This window comes from Melanostigma gelatinosum, assembly GCF_949748355.1.
Source record: "Melanostigma gelatinosum genome assembly, chromosome: 17".
NCBI lineage: Eukaryota > Metazoa > Chordata > Actinopteri > Perciformes > Zoarcidae > Melanostigma > Melanostigma gelatinosum.
This window is the reverse complement of record NC_136650.1, coordinates 23,708,938-23,721,737: the sequence shown is the minus strand read 5'-3', so window position 1 is coordinate 23,721,737 and position 12,800 is coordinate 23,708,938. Positions and strand designations below refer to the sequence as shown.

At 44.3% G+C, this 12,800-nt stretch overlaps 1 protein-coding gene across 1 annotated transcript; it reads left to right on the top strand.

Annotated features, from left to right (window-relative positions):
• Positions 1–487: 487 nt before the first annotated feature.
• On the top strand, positions 488–12,068 carry dnai2b (dynein, axonemal, intermediate chain 2b; the record flags this gene model as incomplete). Its single annotated transcript, XM_079288370.1, has 11 exons — positions 488–1,045; positions 1,297–1,458; positions 1,916–2,031; positions 3,291–3,433; positions 3,512–3,625; positions 3,699–3,838; positions 3,967–4,089; positions 7,232–7,455; positions 7,621–7,756; positions 9,539–9,685; positions 11,760–12,068. Exons 1-11 carry the CDS (start codon positions 863–865, stop codon positions 12,066–12,068), a joined length of 1,797 nt encoding a protein of 598 aa, XP_079144496.1. The 5' UTR covers positions 488–862.
• Between the last annotated feature and the right edge of the window lie 732 nt (positions 12,069–12,800).

Here is a 12,800-nt window from a genome sequence, read left to right as displayed (position 1 = left end):
ATCAATAATTATTATACTATAATACTTTTATAGTACTTTTACTTTCATTACTTGAAGTATATTTTGATAATATTTACTGAAGTCAAGTTTTGGATGATTTACTTTAACTAACCACTTACTGTGGTACTAACGTTAGTACTTTTAATTTCTGTGGTACTAGTACTTTTACTTACTGTGGTACGAGTACTTTTACTTACCACTTACTGTAATACCAGTACTTTTACGAACTGTGGTACTAGTACTTTTACTGAAGTAAACTGTATGTAAGTAGTACTTCTAATACTAGCTTTATTACTGCGATACATTCATTAGTTTCCTGACGTTAGCAAACAAGCCCACGCGCCTCGTTAACTTTAAGTCATTCTGTGTAAACTGTTTGGTTTGTTGTTGTTAATAAAGTTAGTTTGAGTTGCTATGATACGGCTAACTCTGTCTCGTTGCTAGGGTACAGCAAACCGCGCCACCGGTGCTCCGTGAGTTTTAGTCCGTCATTCAGTCGTGTTTTGTCCGTTATTTAGTCGGTAGTTTGTCCGTTAATTTGTCGGTAATTTGTCCGTTTAGTCTGTGTTTTGTCCGGTATTTAGTTGGTGTTGTCCAGTATTTAACGTTAGTTGGTGTTGTCCAGTATTTAGTCGGTGTTTTGTCCGGTATTTTAATTGGTGTTGTCCGGTAATTTAGTTGGTGTTCTCCAGTATTTAGTCGGTGTTTTGTCCGGTATTTAGTCGATGTTTTGTCTGGTATTTAGTCGATGTTTTGTCTGGTATTTAGTCGGTAGTTTGTCCGTCTAGTTGGTGTTTTGTCCGGTATTTAGTCGGTAGTTAGTCCATTATTTAGTCGGTTCTCCAGCATTTAGTCGGTGTTCATGGAGATCGTCCACGTGTACACGAAGCTCCGCAGTAAGTTCGGCCGTCAGAGTCTCTTCTCTGACCGGCCTGCCGAGCTGCTGGTGGACGTTCATACGGACCAGAGTCTGGGTCACCAGTTCATCCAGAAATCCCAACGAGACCACGACCTGCAGGCCTGTCGGGACATGTCGGAGCACCAGGTGAGATCCAACAGGTTCTGAACCTGGTCTGATCAACATCAACAGCTTCTGAACTTGGTCTGATCAAGGCCCCCTATGCGGATGTGGACTCAGGTGTTTCCGTATCTCCATGTGGACTCAGGTGTTTCCGTGTCTTCATGTGGACTCAGGTGTTTCCGTATCTCCATGTGGACTCAGGTGTTTACGTGTCTCCATGTGGACTCAGGTGTTTCCGTGTCTTCATGTGGACTCAGGTGTTTCCGTGTCTGCAGGTGAACACAAAGCGGTTTGAGTCCGACAGCTGTGGACTAAACCATGAGGAGGGGGGGTGGCCCAAAGACTTGAATCCTCAGGAGATGGAGCAGACCATCCGGTTCAGAAAGAAGGTGGAGAAAGACAAGATCTACATCAACAGCATCCTGCAGCTGGGCAGCGTAAGACCACATCGATCCACATCGACCCACTTCACCTAAACTCAGTCCACATCGACCCACTTCACCTAGACTCAGTCCACATCGATCCACTTTACCTAAACTCAGTCCACATCGACCCACTTCACCTAAACTCAGTCCACATTGACCCACTTCACCTAAACTCAGTCCACATTGACCCACTTCATCTAAACTCAGTCCACATCGACCCACTTTACCTAAACTCAGTCCACATTGACCCACTTCACCTAAACTCAGTCCACATCGATCCACTTTATCTAAACTCAGTCCACATCGACCCACTTTACCTAAACTCAGTCCACATCGATCCACTTTACCTAGATTCAGTCCACATCGGTCCACTTTACCTCGACTCAGTCCACATCGGTCCACTTTACCTAGACTCGGTCCACATGTGTGTGATGTCATCATGTGTGTGATGTCATCATGTGTGGTCCAGGTCATGGATCACTGCATCAGACAGAACAATGCTGTGGACATCTACCCGGACTACTGTGAGGACCAGGAGGAGGACCATCAGGAGCCGCCGTCTGCAAAGACCATCAACGTGTTCAGGTACAGCTGACAACTAAATATTAGCCTTTAATGTGTTCACTAGCCTTTCGATCGTTAATGAGTTTGTCCCTCTGGATGTCGGTCGATCTTTAATGCGTTCGTTCCTCTGGATGTCGGTCGATCGTTAATGCGTTCGTTCCTCTGGATGTCGGTCGATCGTGAATGCGTTCGTTCCTCTGGATGTCGGTCGATCGTGAATGCGTTCGTTCCTCTGGATGTCGGTCGATCGTTAATGCGTTCGTCCCTCTGGATGTCGGTCGATCTTTAATGCGTTCGTCCCTCTGGATGTCGGTCGATCGTTAATGCGTTCGTTCCTCTGGCTGCCGGTCGATCTTTAATGCGTTCGTTCCTCTGGATGTCGGTCGATCGTTAATGCGTTCGTTCCTCTGGATGTGGGTCGGTCGTTAAAGCGTTCGTTCCTCTGGATGTCGGTCGATCTTTAATCCATTCGTCCCTCTGGATGTCGGTCGATCGTTAATGCGTTCGTCCCTCTGGATGTCGGTCGATCTTTAATGCGTTCGTCCCTCTGGATGTCGGTCGATCTTTAATGCGTTCGTTTCTCTGGATGTCGGTCGATCTTTAATGTGTTCGTCCCTCTGGATGTCGGTCGATCTTTAATGCGTTCGTTCCTCTGGATGTCGGTCGATCGTTAATGCGTTCGTTCCTCTGGATGTCGGTCGATCGTTAATGCGTTCGTCCCTCTGGATGTCGGTCGATCTTTAATGCGTTCGTCCCTCTGGATGTCGGTCGATCGTTAATGCGTTCGTTCCTCTGGCTGTCGGTCGATCTTTAATGCGTTCGTTCCTCTGGATGTCGGTCGATCGTTAATGCGTTCGTTCCTCTGGATGTGGGTCGGTCGTTAAAGCGTTCGTTCCTCTGGATGTCGGTCGATCTTTAATCCGTTCGTCCCTCTGGATGTCGGTCGATCGTTAATGCGTTCGTCCCTCTGGATGTCGGTCGATCTTTAATGCGTTCGTTCCTCTGGATGTCGGTCGATCTTTAATGCGTTCGTTTCTCTGGATGTCGGTCGATCGTTAATGCGTTCGTTCCTCAGGATGTCGGTCGATCTTTAATGCGTTCGTTCCTCTGGATGTCGGTCGATCGTTAATGCGTTCGTCCCTCTGGATGTCGGTTGATCGTTAATGCGTTCGTCCCTCTGGATGTCGGTCGGTCGTTAATGCGTTCGTCCCTCTGGATGTCGGTCGATCGTTAATGCGTTCATTCCTCTGGATGTCGGTCGATCTTTCATGTTTCCTCAGAGATCCTAACGAGTTGAAGCGGACCGTCACCGGTCTGTCGTGGCATCCTGACGGCGGCAGGAAGCTGGCGGCCGCCTACTCTTGCCTTGAGTTCCAGAAAACCTCCAGAGACATGAGCCCGGACTCCTACATCTGGGACATCGGTGTGTAAGACAGATGCACAGACAGCAGCTGGATTCACAGAGTCCAGAGTTCACAGATAGATTCATATTTTGTTTCAGAGAACCCGAACAGACCAGAGATGACTCTGAAGCCGGCGTCTCCACTTGTCTGTCTGGAGTACAACCCTAAAGACTGCCACACTCTGGTGGGAGGCACCTACAACGGACAGATCGGTGGGTTCAGGTCAAGACTGACAGACTTTTACCTGTCAGGGAGGAGTTTATGAACCTGTCGCGTTTGTTTTAGCATACTGGGACACACGGCGAGGCAGCCAGCCAGTGGAGGTTTCCTCTGTGGAGCACAGTCACAGAGACCCGGTCTACAAGATCATCTGGCTGCAGTCCAAGACTGGGACAGACGCTTTCTCTGCATCTACTGATGGACAGGTACACTGACCACGGACAGACAAGTAGACTGACGATGGACAGACAAGTAGACTGACGACGGACAGGTAGACTGACCAGAGGGACTGTTATAATGACAGACAGCTCAAAGTCTCTCCTCTCTCCATCAGGTTCTGTGGTGGGACGTCCGCCGGTTGAGTGAGCCCACAGAGCATCTGGTTCTGGACCCGAACAGGGAAGGAAACCTGGACCGAGCTTTAGGAGCCATCTCTCTGGACTTTGAGTCTACCATGGTGAGGTTTATCTGTTGCTGTGTTTACAGCAGGACTCACATTTTAAGACCCTTGTACACTGTGATCCTGATCCGTCCCAGACTAAAGTGGACCCTCGTGGGTTGTATGTAGTGTTGGGTACCGAAAACTTTTGGTACCCTGAGCCGATTGAAATACTTTTTTACACTACTCTGATGACTCCGTCCTGGCAGCAGGTAACGATGGCCTCTGTCCTCCGCTCCTCACTCATAGTATTATTACAACCGGATGAGCCGTACGCGCTTAGAAACAAACCCCTCCGTCATTCTGGCGAAGCTTCGGCCATGATTTATTGAAAAAAACTAAAAACGAGAACGAGATCTGTCAAATGGCTGGCAGGCTACTGACTTCCTCCATCGACATCCGGGTACTTAGTGCTGCCGCTCATAACAAGCACAACAACACAGGCACGCAAAACTTTCTTCTTCTTCTTATTTGAGGTATAGTGGCGGTTGGCAAACGATGAATTGCCGCATTAGCGCCACCAACTGGTAAAATAAAAGAAAATATAATAAGTCAGGAGAGGTGTCGTATTTTGCCAGAGAAGGCAAATATGCTCATATTTCTGCAAAATAATTGTTGAAGTTTGAAGCTGTAGTGTGTGTACAGAGTGTGCGTGTGTTTTGTATTTATTTATATTTATTTAAGTATGCTGTAAACTGTTAACAGTTAATATATCAGAATCAGAATCAGAACCATTTATTGCCAAGGAAGTTTGCACCTACAAGGAATTTGTCGTGGTGGGAGGTGCGTAACATTTAACAATAACATTAAACTATCAACAATCAACACAGTGCAAGAAATAGAAACATATTAAAATTTACAATAAAATATAAAATAAAGTGCACAACAAAACATAACAGGACCGTAAAACAAGTGAAGTGAAGTGAAATGTGATGAGTGTGTTTAAATAAAGAAACAGGGATGTGCAGGGGAGAGACCAGAAGGAAATGTCCTGGGGATGACAGAGGGACCCGGGTTTTGTTAATGAGCCCGACTGCGGACGGGAAGAAACTGTTCGTGTGGCGTGAGGTCTTGGTTCTGATGGACCGCAGCCTCCTGCCAGATGGAAGGGGCACGAACAGATCATGTTCAGGGTGAGAGGGTTCGGCTACAATCTTTCATGCTCGCTTCAGGGTCCTTGAAGTGAACAAGTCTTGGAGGGACGGCAGATTGCAGCTAATCACCCTCTCAGCAGAGCCAATGAAGCGCTGCAGTCTGCCCTTGTCCTTGGCTGTGGCTGCAGCGTACCAGACCGTGATGGAGGAGCAGAGGATGGACTCAATGATGGCTGTGTAGAAATGCACCAACATTGTCTTTGGCAGGTTGAATTTATTCAGCTGCCTCAGGAAGTACATCCTCTGCTGAGCCTTCCTGGTGATGGAGCTGATGTTCAGCTCCCACTTGAGGTCCTGGGATATGGTGGAGTCATAAAGTCATAAAGTCCTGTGATCCTTGGTTTTTTGGGGCTGGGATGGGTGATACAGAGGCATGGGCCCCTGCTGAGCTGGGGCCCCAGGGGGGGCTGGTTGATGGGGCTGTGGGGGATGGAGTCAGGACTGTCCCATTGTCTTTCGAATCTGCAGTAGAACTCATTCAGCTCATCTGTCAGGCGGAGGTCGTTCATGGAGGGGGGGGTCTTAGGCTTGTAGTTGGTAATCTGTCTGAGGACTCTCCAGACAGAAGCAGAGTCATTGGCTGAGAGCTGATGTTGCAGTTTCTCAGAGTACAGTCGTTTAGCATCTCTCACTGCCTTGCTAAACCTGTATTTTGACTCTTTGAACAAGTCCTTGTCCCCACTCCTAAAAGCCTGATCTTTCCTTCAGAGCTTCACTGGTCCACTTCTTGATTTTCCTGAATTTCCTCACCACAGGTTTGCAGAGCTTTAATTCCTGCCTGTAGGCAGGAATCAGATGGACCATGACGTGGTCAGAGAGTCCCAGTGCAGCACAGGGGACGGCGTGATAGGCCCCGCTGATTGTGGTGTAGCAGTGGTCTAGAATGTTCTCCTCTCTGGTAGGGCATTTCATGAACTGTCTGTATTTGGGGAGTTCATGGCTGAGGTTTCCTTTGTTCATAGTTTGAAGTCAAGTGTTTTGTATTTATAGTATACTTTAAACAGTTACTTTAATATATTGTTCAATTTGAAGAATCGGTTTAGGCACCGTTATCATTTTAGAATAGAATTTATACTATCTTTATCTAAATCTTTCTCTGCATTTCACCCATCCCTGTATATAGGGAGCAGTGGGCTGCCAATGACAGGCGCCCGGGGAGCCGGGGGTTCAGTGTATTGCTCAGGTACACTTCGACACGTCCCAGTGATCGAACCATTGACCTTCCGGTTCCCAGACGACCTCTTAACCCAGTGCGCCACGGTCGCCCCTGAAGGTTAGCACCGTTTAGTACCGGTATCGGAAAAAACCCAAACGATACCCATCCCTCGTTGTATGTGGTGAAATCTCTGGTCTTCAGTCCAAACGATGGAGGTTGTGTACTATATCTAGACTGTATCACTCCAGAGAGATTATGCTCTGTGTCCCTGCAACAGCCAGGATTCAGCACACCAAGGCTGTCTGTCTCTATTGGGGCTCTACAGGTGGGATCCTGGTCTGAGGTTCATTAGACTCCAAAACTCAGATTCATTGAGCCAGCCTTAATCTTAGTCCCCCCCCTGTCTCAAAGTGTCTGTCTGCCCCCCCCCCCCTGTCTCAAAGTGTCTGTCTGCCCCCCCATCTCAAAGTGTCTGTATGTCCCCCCTGTCTAAAAGTGTCTGTCTGTCCCCCCTGTCTAAAAGTGTCTGTCTGTCCCCCCTGTCTCAAAGTGTCTGTCTGCCCCCACTGTCTCAAAGTGTCTGTCTGTCCCCCCTGTCTAAAAGTGTCTGTCTGCCCCCCCTGTCTAAAAGTGTCTGTCTGCCCCCCCTGTCTTAAAGTGTCTGTCTGTCCCCCCTGTCTCATAGTGTCTCTCTGTCCCCCCTGTCTCAAAGTGTCTGTCTGCCCCCCCTGTCTCAAAGTGTCTATCTGTCCCCCCTGTCTCAAAGTGTCTGTCTTCCCCCCCTGTCTCAAAGTGTCTGTCTGTCCCCCCCCTGTCTCAAAGTGTCTGTCTGTCCCCCCTGTCTCCACAGCCTACTAAGTTCATGGTGGGGACAGAAGAGGGTCTGGTTGTGTCCTGTAACAGGAAGGCAAAGACTCCTTCAGAGAAGATCGTCTGTACGTATGATGGACATCAGGGACCCGTCTACGCTCTGCAGAGGAACCCTTTCTTCCCCAAAAACTTCCTCACTGTGGGGGACTGGACGGCCCGCATCTGGTCCGAGGACATCAAGGAGTCCTCCATCATGTGGACCAAGTAGGACCAACTTTTAAAGCTTTCTTTATAATCCGGTCCCCTCTGTTGTCTCCTATCTTCATCTTGTCCTGGTTCATATTATCTCACCTGATTCTGTCCAGTCTTGTCCCTTCTGGTCTCCATGTGGACTTCCTGTTACTCAAACCAGACTTTACCTCCTGTCAGGTATCAGATGTCGTATCTCACGGACGCCTGCTGGAGTCCCGTCCGTCCCTCTGTCTTCTTCACTGTGAAGATGGACGGCATTTTGGATGTCTGGGACATCTTGTTTAAACAGAACGACCCCACACTGAGTCTCAAGGTGAGTCCAGCTCACTGATCCACTATAAAGAACTAAGTCTCCTTCTAGTGGATCAGCGGGACCTAACCTAACGAGCCCCAACTGGTCCTACTGGTTATCTGGTCTAACTAGCCCCAACTGGTCCTACTGGTTATCTGGTCTAACTAGCCCCAACTGGTCCTACTCGTTACCTGGTCTAACTAACCTAACCAGGTCCTACTAGTTACCTGGTCTAACTAACCCTACTGGTTACCTGGTCTAACTAACCTAACCAGGTCCTACTAGTTACCTGTTCTAACTCAGTGATTCTCAACTGGTGGGTCGCGGACCTGTTTTCAGTGGGACAGACAGTGGGCCTTTGCCTGACAAAAAAAAAGTGATTTTATTTTGAAGGGCATTTTTTATGCAGCGGAATTATTCCAGCATTTACGGCACTTGTTCAGCGGTGCAGGAAAAACACAGACCAATGCGTTGTGAATCACATCACGTGATGAAGCTCAGCCAATCAAATATGAGTATTCTGACAAGTTTCCTGACTTGAGTGAGATGTTCACACACGTGACACACGGGGAGAGACGAGGACACAGAGAGCAGAGCAGGACTGTTGAGTTGTGAAAGTCAAATCATAGGACGATTTCCAAAAGAGAAGAATGACCAGAGAGACCAGAGTCATTAGACTCTGACTGGACAGACTCATAGAGGTGAATTCTTCCAACACTAATTTGTCTTTTTAGAAGATGAGAAAAATATAATATTGTGGCTTTTTCACTTCACCCTGAATTAACTGAATTTAACGCTGTAGGGCAAATCAGTGAAAATTATTTTTCTAAAATGAATCTGTTACGTTATTTATTTTTTAATCCCAGTCGTTATTTATTATTATTATTATTTATATATATATATATATATATATATATATATATATATATATATATATATAGGTGTATAAAAAAATGATATATCATTTAGGTCGTGGGTCCCGGCTTGTCATTAAGGAGTGATGGTGGGTCCCGCAGCCAGACCAGTTGAGAACCACTGTTCTAACGAACCCTAACTGGTCTTACCAGTTACCTGGTCTAACGAACCCTAACCAGGTCCTACTAGTTACCTAGTCTAACTAACCCTAACTGGTCATACTCATTACCTGGTCTAACTAACCCTAACCAGGTCCTAATAGTTACCTGGTCTAACTGGTCCTACTAGTTACCTGGTCTAACTAACCCTAACTGGTCCTACTGGTTACCTGGTCTAACTAGCCCTAACTGGTCCTACTGGTTACCTGGTTGAACTAACCCTAACTGGTCCTAGTGGTTACCTGGTCTGACTAACCCTAACTGGTCCTACTGGTTACCTGGTCTAACTAACCCTAACTGGTCCTACTGGTTACCTGGTCTAACTAACCCTAACTGGTCCTAGTGGTTATCTGGTCTAACTAACCCAAACTGGTCCTACTGGTTATCTGGTCTAACTAACCCAAACTGGTCCTATGAGTTATCTTGTCTAACTAACCCTAACTGGTCCTACTGGTTACCTGGTCTAACCAACCCTAACTGGTCCTACTGGTTACCTGGTCTAACTAACCCTAACTGGTCCTACTGGTTACCTGGTCTAACTAACCCTAACTGGTGCTACTGGTTACCTGGTCTAACTAACCATAACTGGTGCTGCTGGTTACCTGGTCTAACTAACCCTAACTGGTGCTACTAGTTACCTGGTCTAACTAACCCTAACTGGTCCTACTGATTACCTGGTCTAACTAACCCTAACCAGGTCCTGGTCTAACTAACCCTAACTGGTCCTCAGGTGTGTGATGAGGCCCTGTACAGCCTCCGTCTACATGAAACCGGGCGGTTGGTGGCGTGCGGCTCTCAGAGGGGCGGAGCAACGCTGCTGGAGCTCAGCTCTGGACTGTCGACGCTTCAGAAGAACGAGAAGAGTCTTCTGGCTGCTGTGAGGACAAATATATTATAAATATATATATCAGTGGAGGGCCTTCAAGGCCTTCTCTGCTGGTCTAGACAGAATCACAAAGCTATATCTATTTTATCATTTTTCTTAAATACACTACATGTATTGTAATTTATAAAAATATTTTTCCCATTATCTTATGTTCTCATTGCACAGCTCCTGTGTTCCTCAGTTGCTCTGCTTCCAGTGCAGCTTGTTATAAGTAGAGCTTTTATCCAATCAGATCTCACCTCTGTGTCTCTAGGTAGAACAGAGCCAGAGGCCTGCAGACTCACAAGTGCATCCATGTGCACTTTAATTGAATGGGAACGATATTGTTGATTGTCACAGTGTTCAACCAATCAGATCTTTAGTTTGACATGTTGGGCGTATTCTTTGACGTGTCAGAGCTGCTAGCTGGCGTACAAGTACGTCAGCATTAGTGCAGCTCAGTGTCCATGTGCAGCGCTGCAGTGAGGAGCAGCGTGCGCTGTGATTGGTCAGTGGGTGAGCACGTGACTATTGTGAAACAAAACTTCACATCAGAGCTTTGTCAGAGTAGTAAGAGTTCAAATTGAAAGATATGGAAGAAATTATGACATGTTTAGCATCTTGCTTGGTGTAGATTATTATGTTTTTACCTGCTTTGTTTTTTTAACACTCAATGGCTGAAGGAGGAGAAACGGATTTGTGAGTTGCGATTTAACCGTGGGATTAAACTCTTAGTCAACAAAGAAAGGAGGATGGAGTTTCTCTTTAAATCAACTGTGTTTTTTTCTTACATCTCATATCTGAATAGCCTTCGAGTGTGCAGCAGAATGTGTGTTGCTGGATTGATTTGTTGCTCTGTTGTCATATGAATACATGTGACTGGTTCTTGTGAGTTTGTTCTTGTCATTGTGTTAATTATATCGATTTGGACGCAATGCATTGTATGTTAATTATGAAGCATACCGTCATGCGCGGCATTATTGTTTGTTAAGATAGTTTAGCCTAGCCTCCCAGAACACACAGCTGTCTTTTGTTTCGTTTGTCTCCTACGTGAGCGCAGAAAACATTATATTTCCCACAATTTAAGCTTCTGCATTTTCCAAATGCACTAGTATTATTCAAACGTATTGTTCGGTTCGTAAGCCTCGTACCGACGGTTTAATACGAATACGTATATTGTTACACCATATAAACAAATAACCGTAGTTGTGGCGCCATCATGAGGTTATTAGGAGGTGTTTCAGCTTCAGGACAGCAGTGAAGGCCCAGGTATAAAATGCACGGCCCGCCACTGATATATATGCATGCATATATATATATATATATTATATATATATAATATATATATATTATATATATATATATATATATATATATATATATATATATTATATATACCATATATATATATATATATATATATATTATATATATATATATATATTATATATTATATATATATATATATATATATATATATATATATTATATATATATATATAATATATATATATATATATTATATATACAATATATATATATTATATATATATTATATATATATATTATATATATATATATTAGGGGTGTAACAATGCACGTATTCATATTGAACCGTTCGGTACGAGGCTCACGGTTCGGTACGCATGACGAACCGAACAATACGTTTGAATAAAAAAAAGAAAATTATAATTTTTTTTTTTTGAAACCTTTATTTAACCAGGTAGTCCCATTGAGATTAAAAATCTCTTTTGCAAGATGTAAGTAATAATACTACATAACATTAAGGAGCAGTTTTTGTTTTTTATGCTGATGTGTTGCTAAGAAGACACCCCAGAAGATGAGTCACTCAGGTATAGTTCCATCATTGTTCAAAGTCAAAGAATAACTTCATGATGTTAGTTGTGATGAATAAATATATTTTAAAATCAAGTACATTTCTCTGCATTTATAGTTTTCTACTGTACCGAAACGTACCGAACCGTGGCTCCACTGTATCGTACCCAACCCAACCGTGGATTTTGTGAACCGTTACCCCCCTAATATATATATATACAGTATTTAACAGTTATTTTATATTAAACAGATGTTTGAGAGAGAGACAAAGCGAGAGAAGATCCTGGAGGCCCGGCAGAGAGAGATCCGTCTGAAGGAGAGGAGCCGGTCTGAGCAGAGCCGGGACGAGGACGGGGCACGAGAGGACCAGGACCAGAACCAGAACCAGCTGATGGTCAGAGCTGAGGACCACTTCTACCTCGTCACGGAGACCAAGAGACAGAGGGACAACCGGATCAGAGGACCAGTGCCAGAACCAGAGTCAGACTCAGAGCGAGAGCCAGGACCAGAACCAGAGTCAGAGCTAGAGTCGAGACCAGGACCAGCAGCTGTCTTCTGACCAGAGTATTGATGAGCTGTGAAGTGATCGGTGTAGAACTTTTTCATTAATTTAACTCAAACTGAATATTTCATTTGATAGAAACTTGTTTTCGTTTTCTTAAATAATACAATTATTTCACTGTTTATGTTTCAGTAGAAAAAAGTGAAAAGAAGAAAATTCAGAAACATCTCAGTGAATAAAACATCAGATTTAATGTTAATTGAAATGTTTTAATAAATTAACTGAGAATCTTCTTTGTTCTTTTTGTTTAAAAGTAAACATGAAGACATGAGGTTAGAGGTCACCACTGACCATGTAAAGCCTCTTAATATAAATGATATATGTATGTATATATATATATATACATGTGTGTGTATGTATATATATATATATATATATATATATATATATATATATATATATATATCCTCCTGAGACCCACGAAAAAAGTGTTTTATTTATTTATTTATTTAAATAAATTAAGTGTTGAGGTGGTAAAAAACACATTGCAAAGATTGTTTTTTTTAAACGTAACTTTATTAAACTTTGTCAACATGTGCACTGTAGTGTATAGCAGGACTTCATTGATGTCGAGTGTGAAACATTAACAAAATAAAAAAATCTGATTTTGCTCCAGTTTGTCAGCAGGATCTCAAAAATGTATGAAGATATTTGCACAAACTTTCATAGAAAAGTAGTTAATTGGTTAAATAACCTCGAACTCATTGACATTCCGCCCCCACTGGCCAA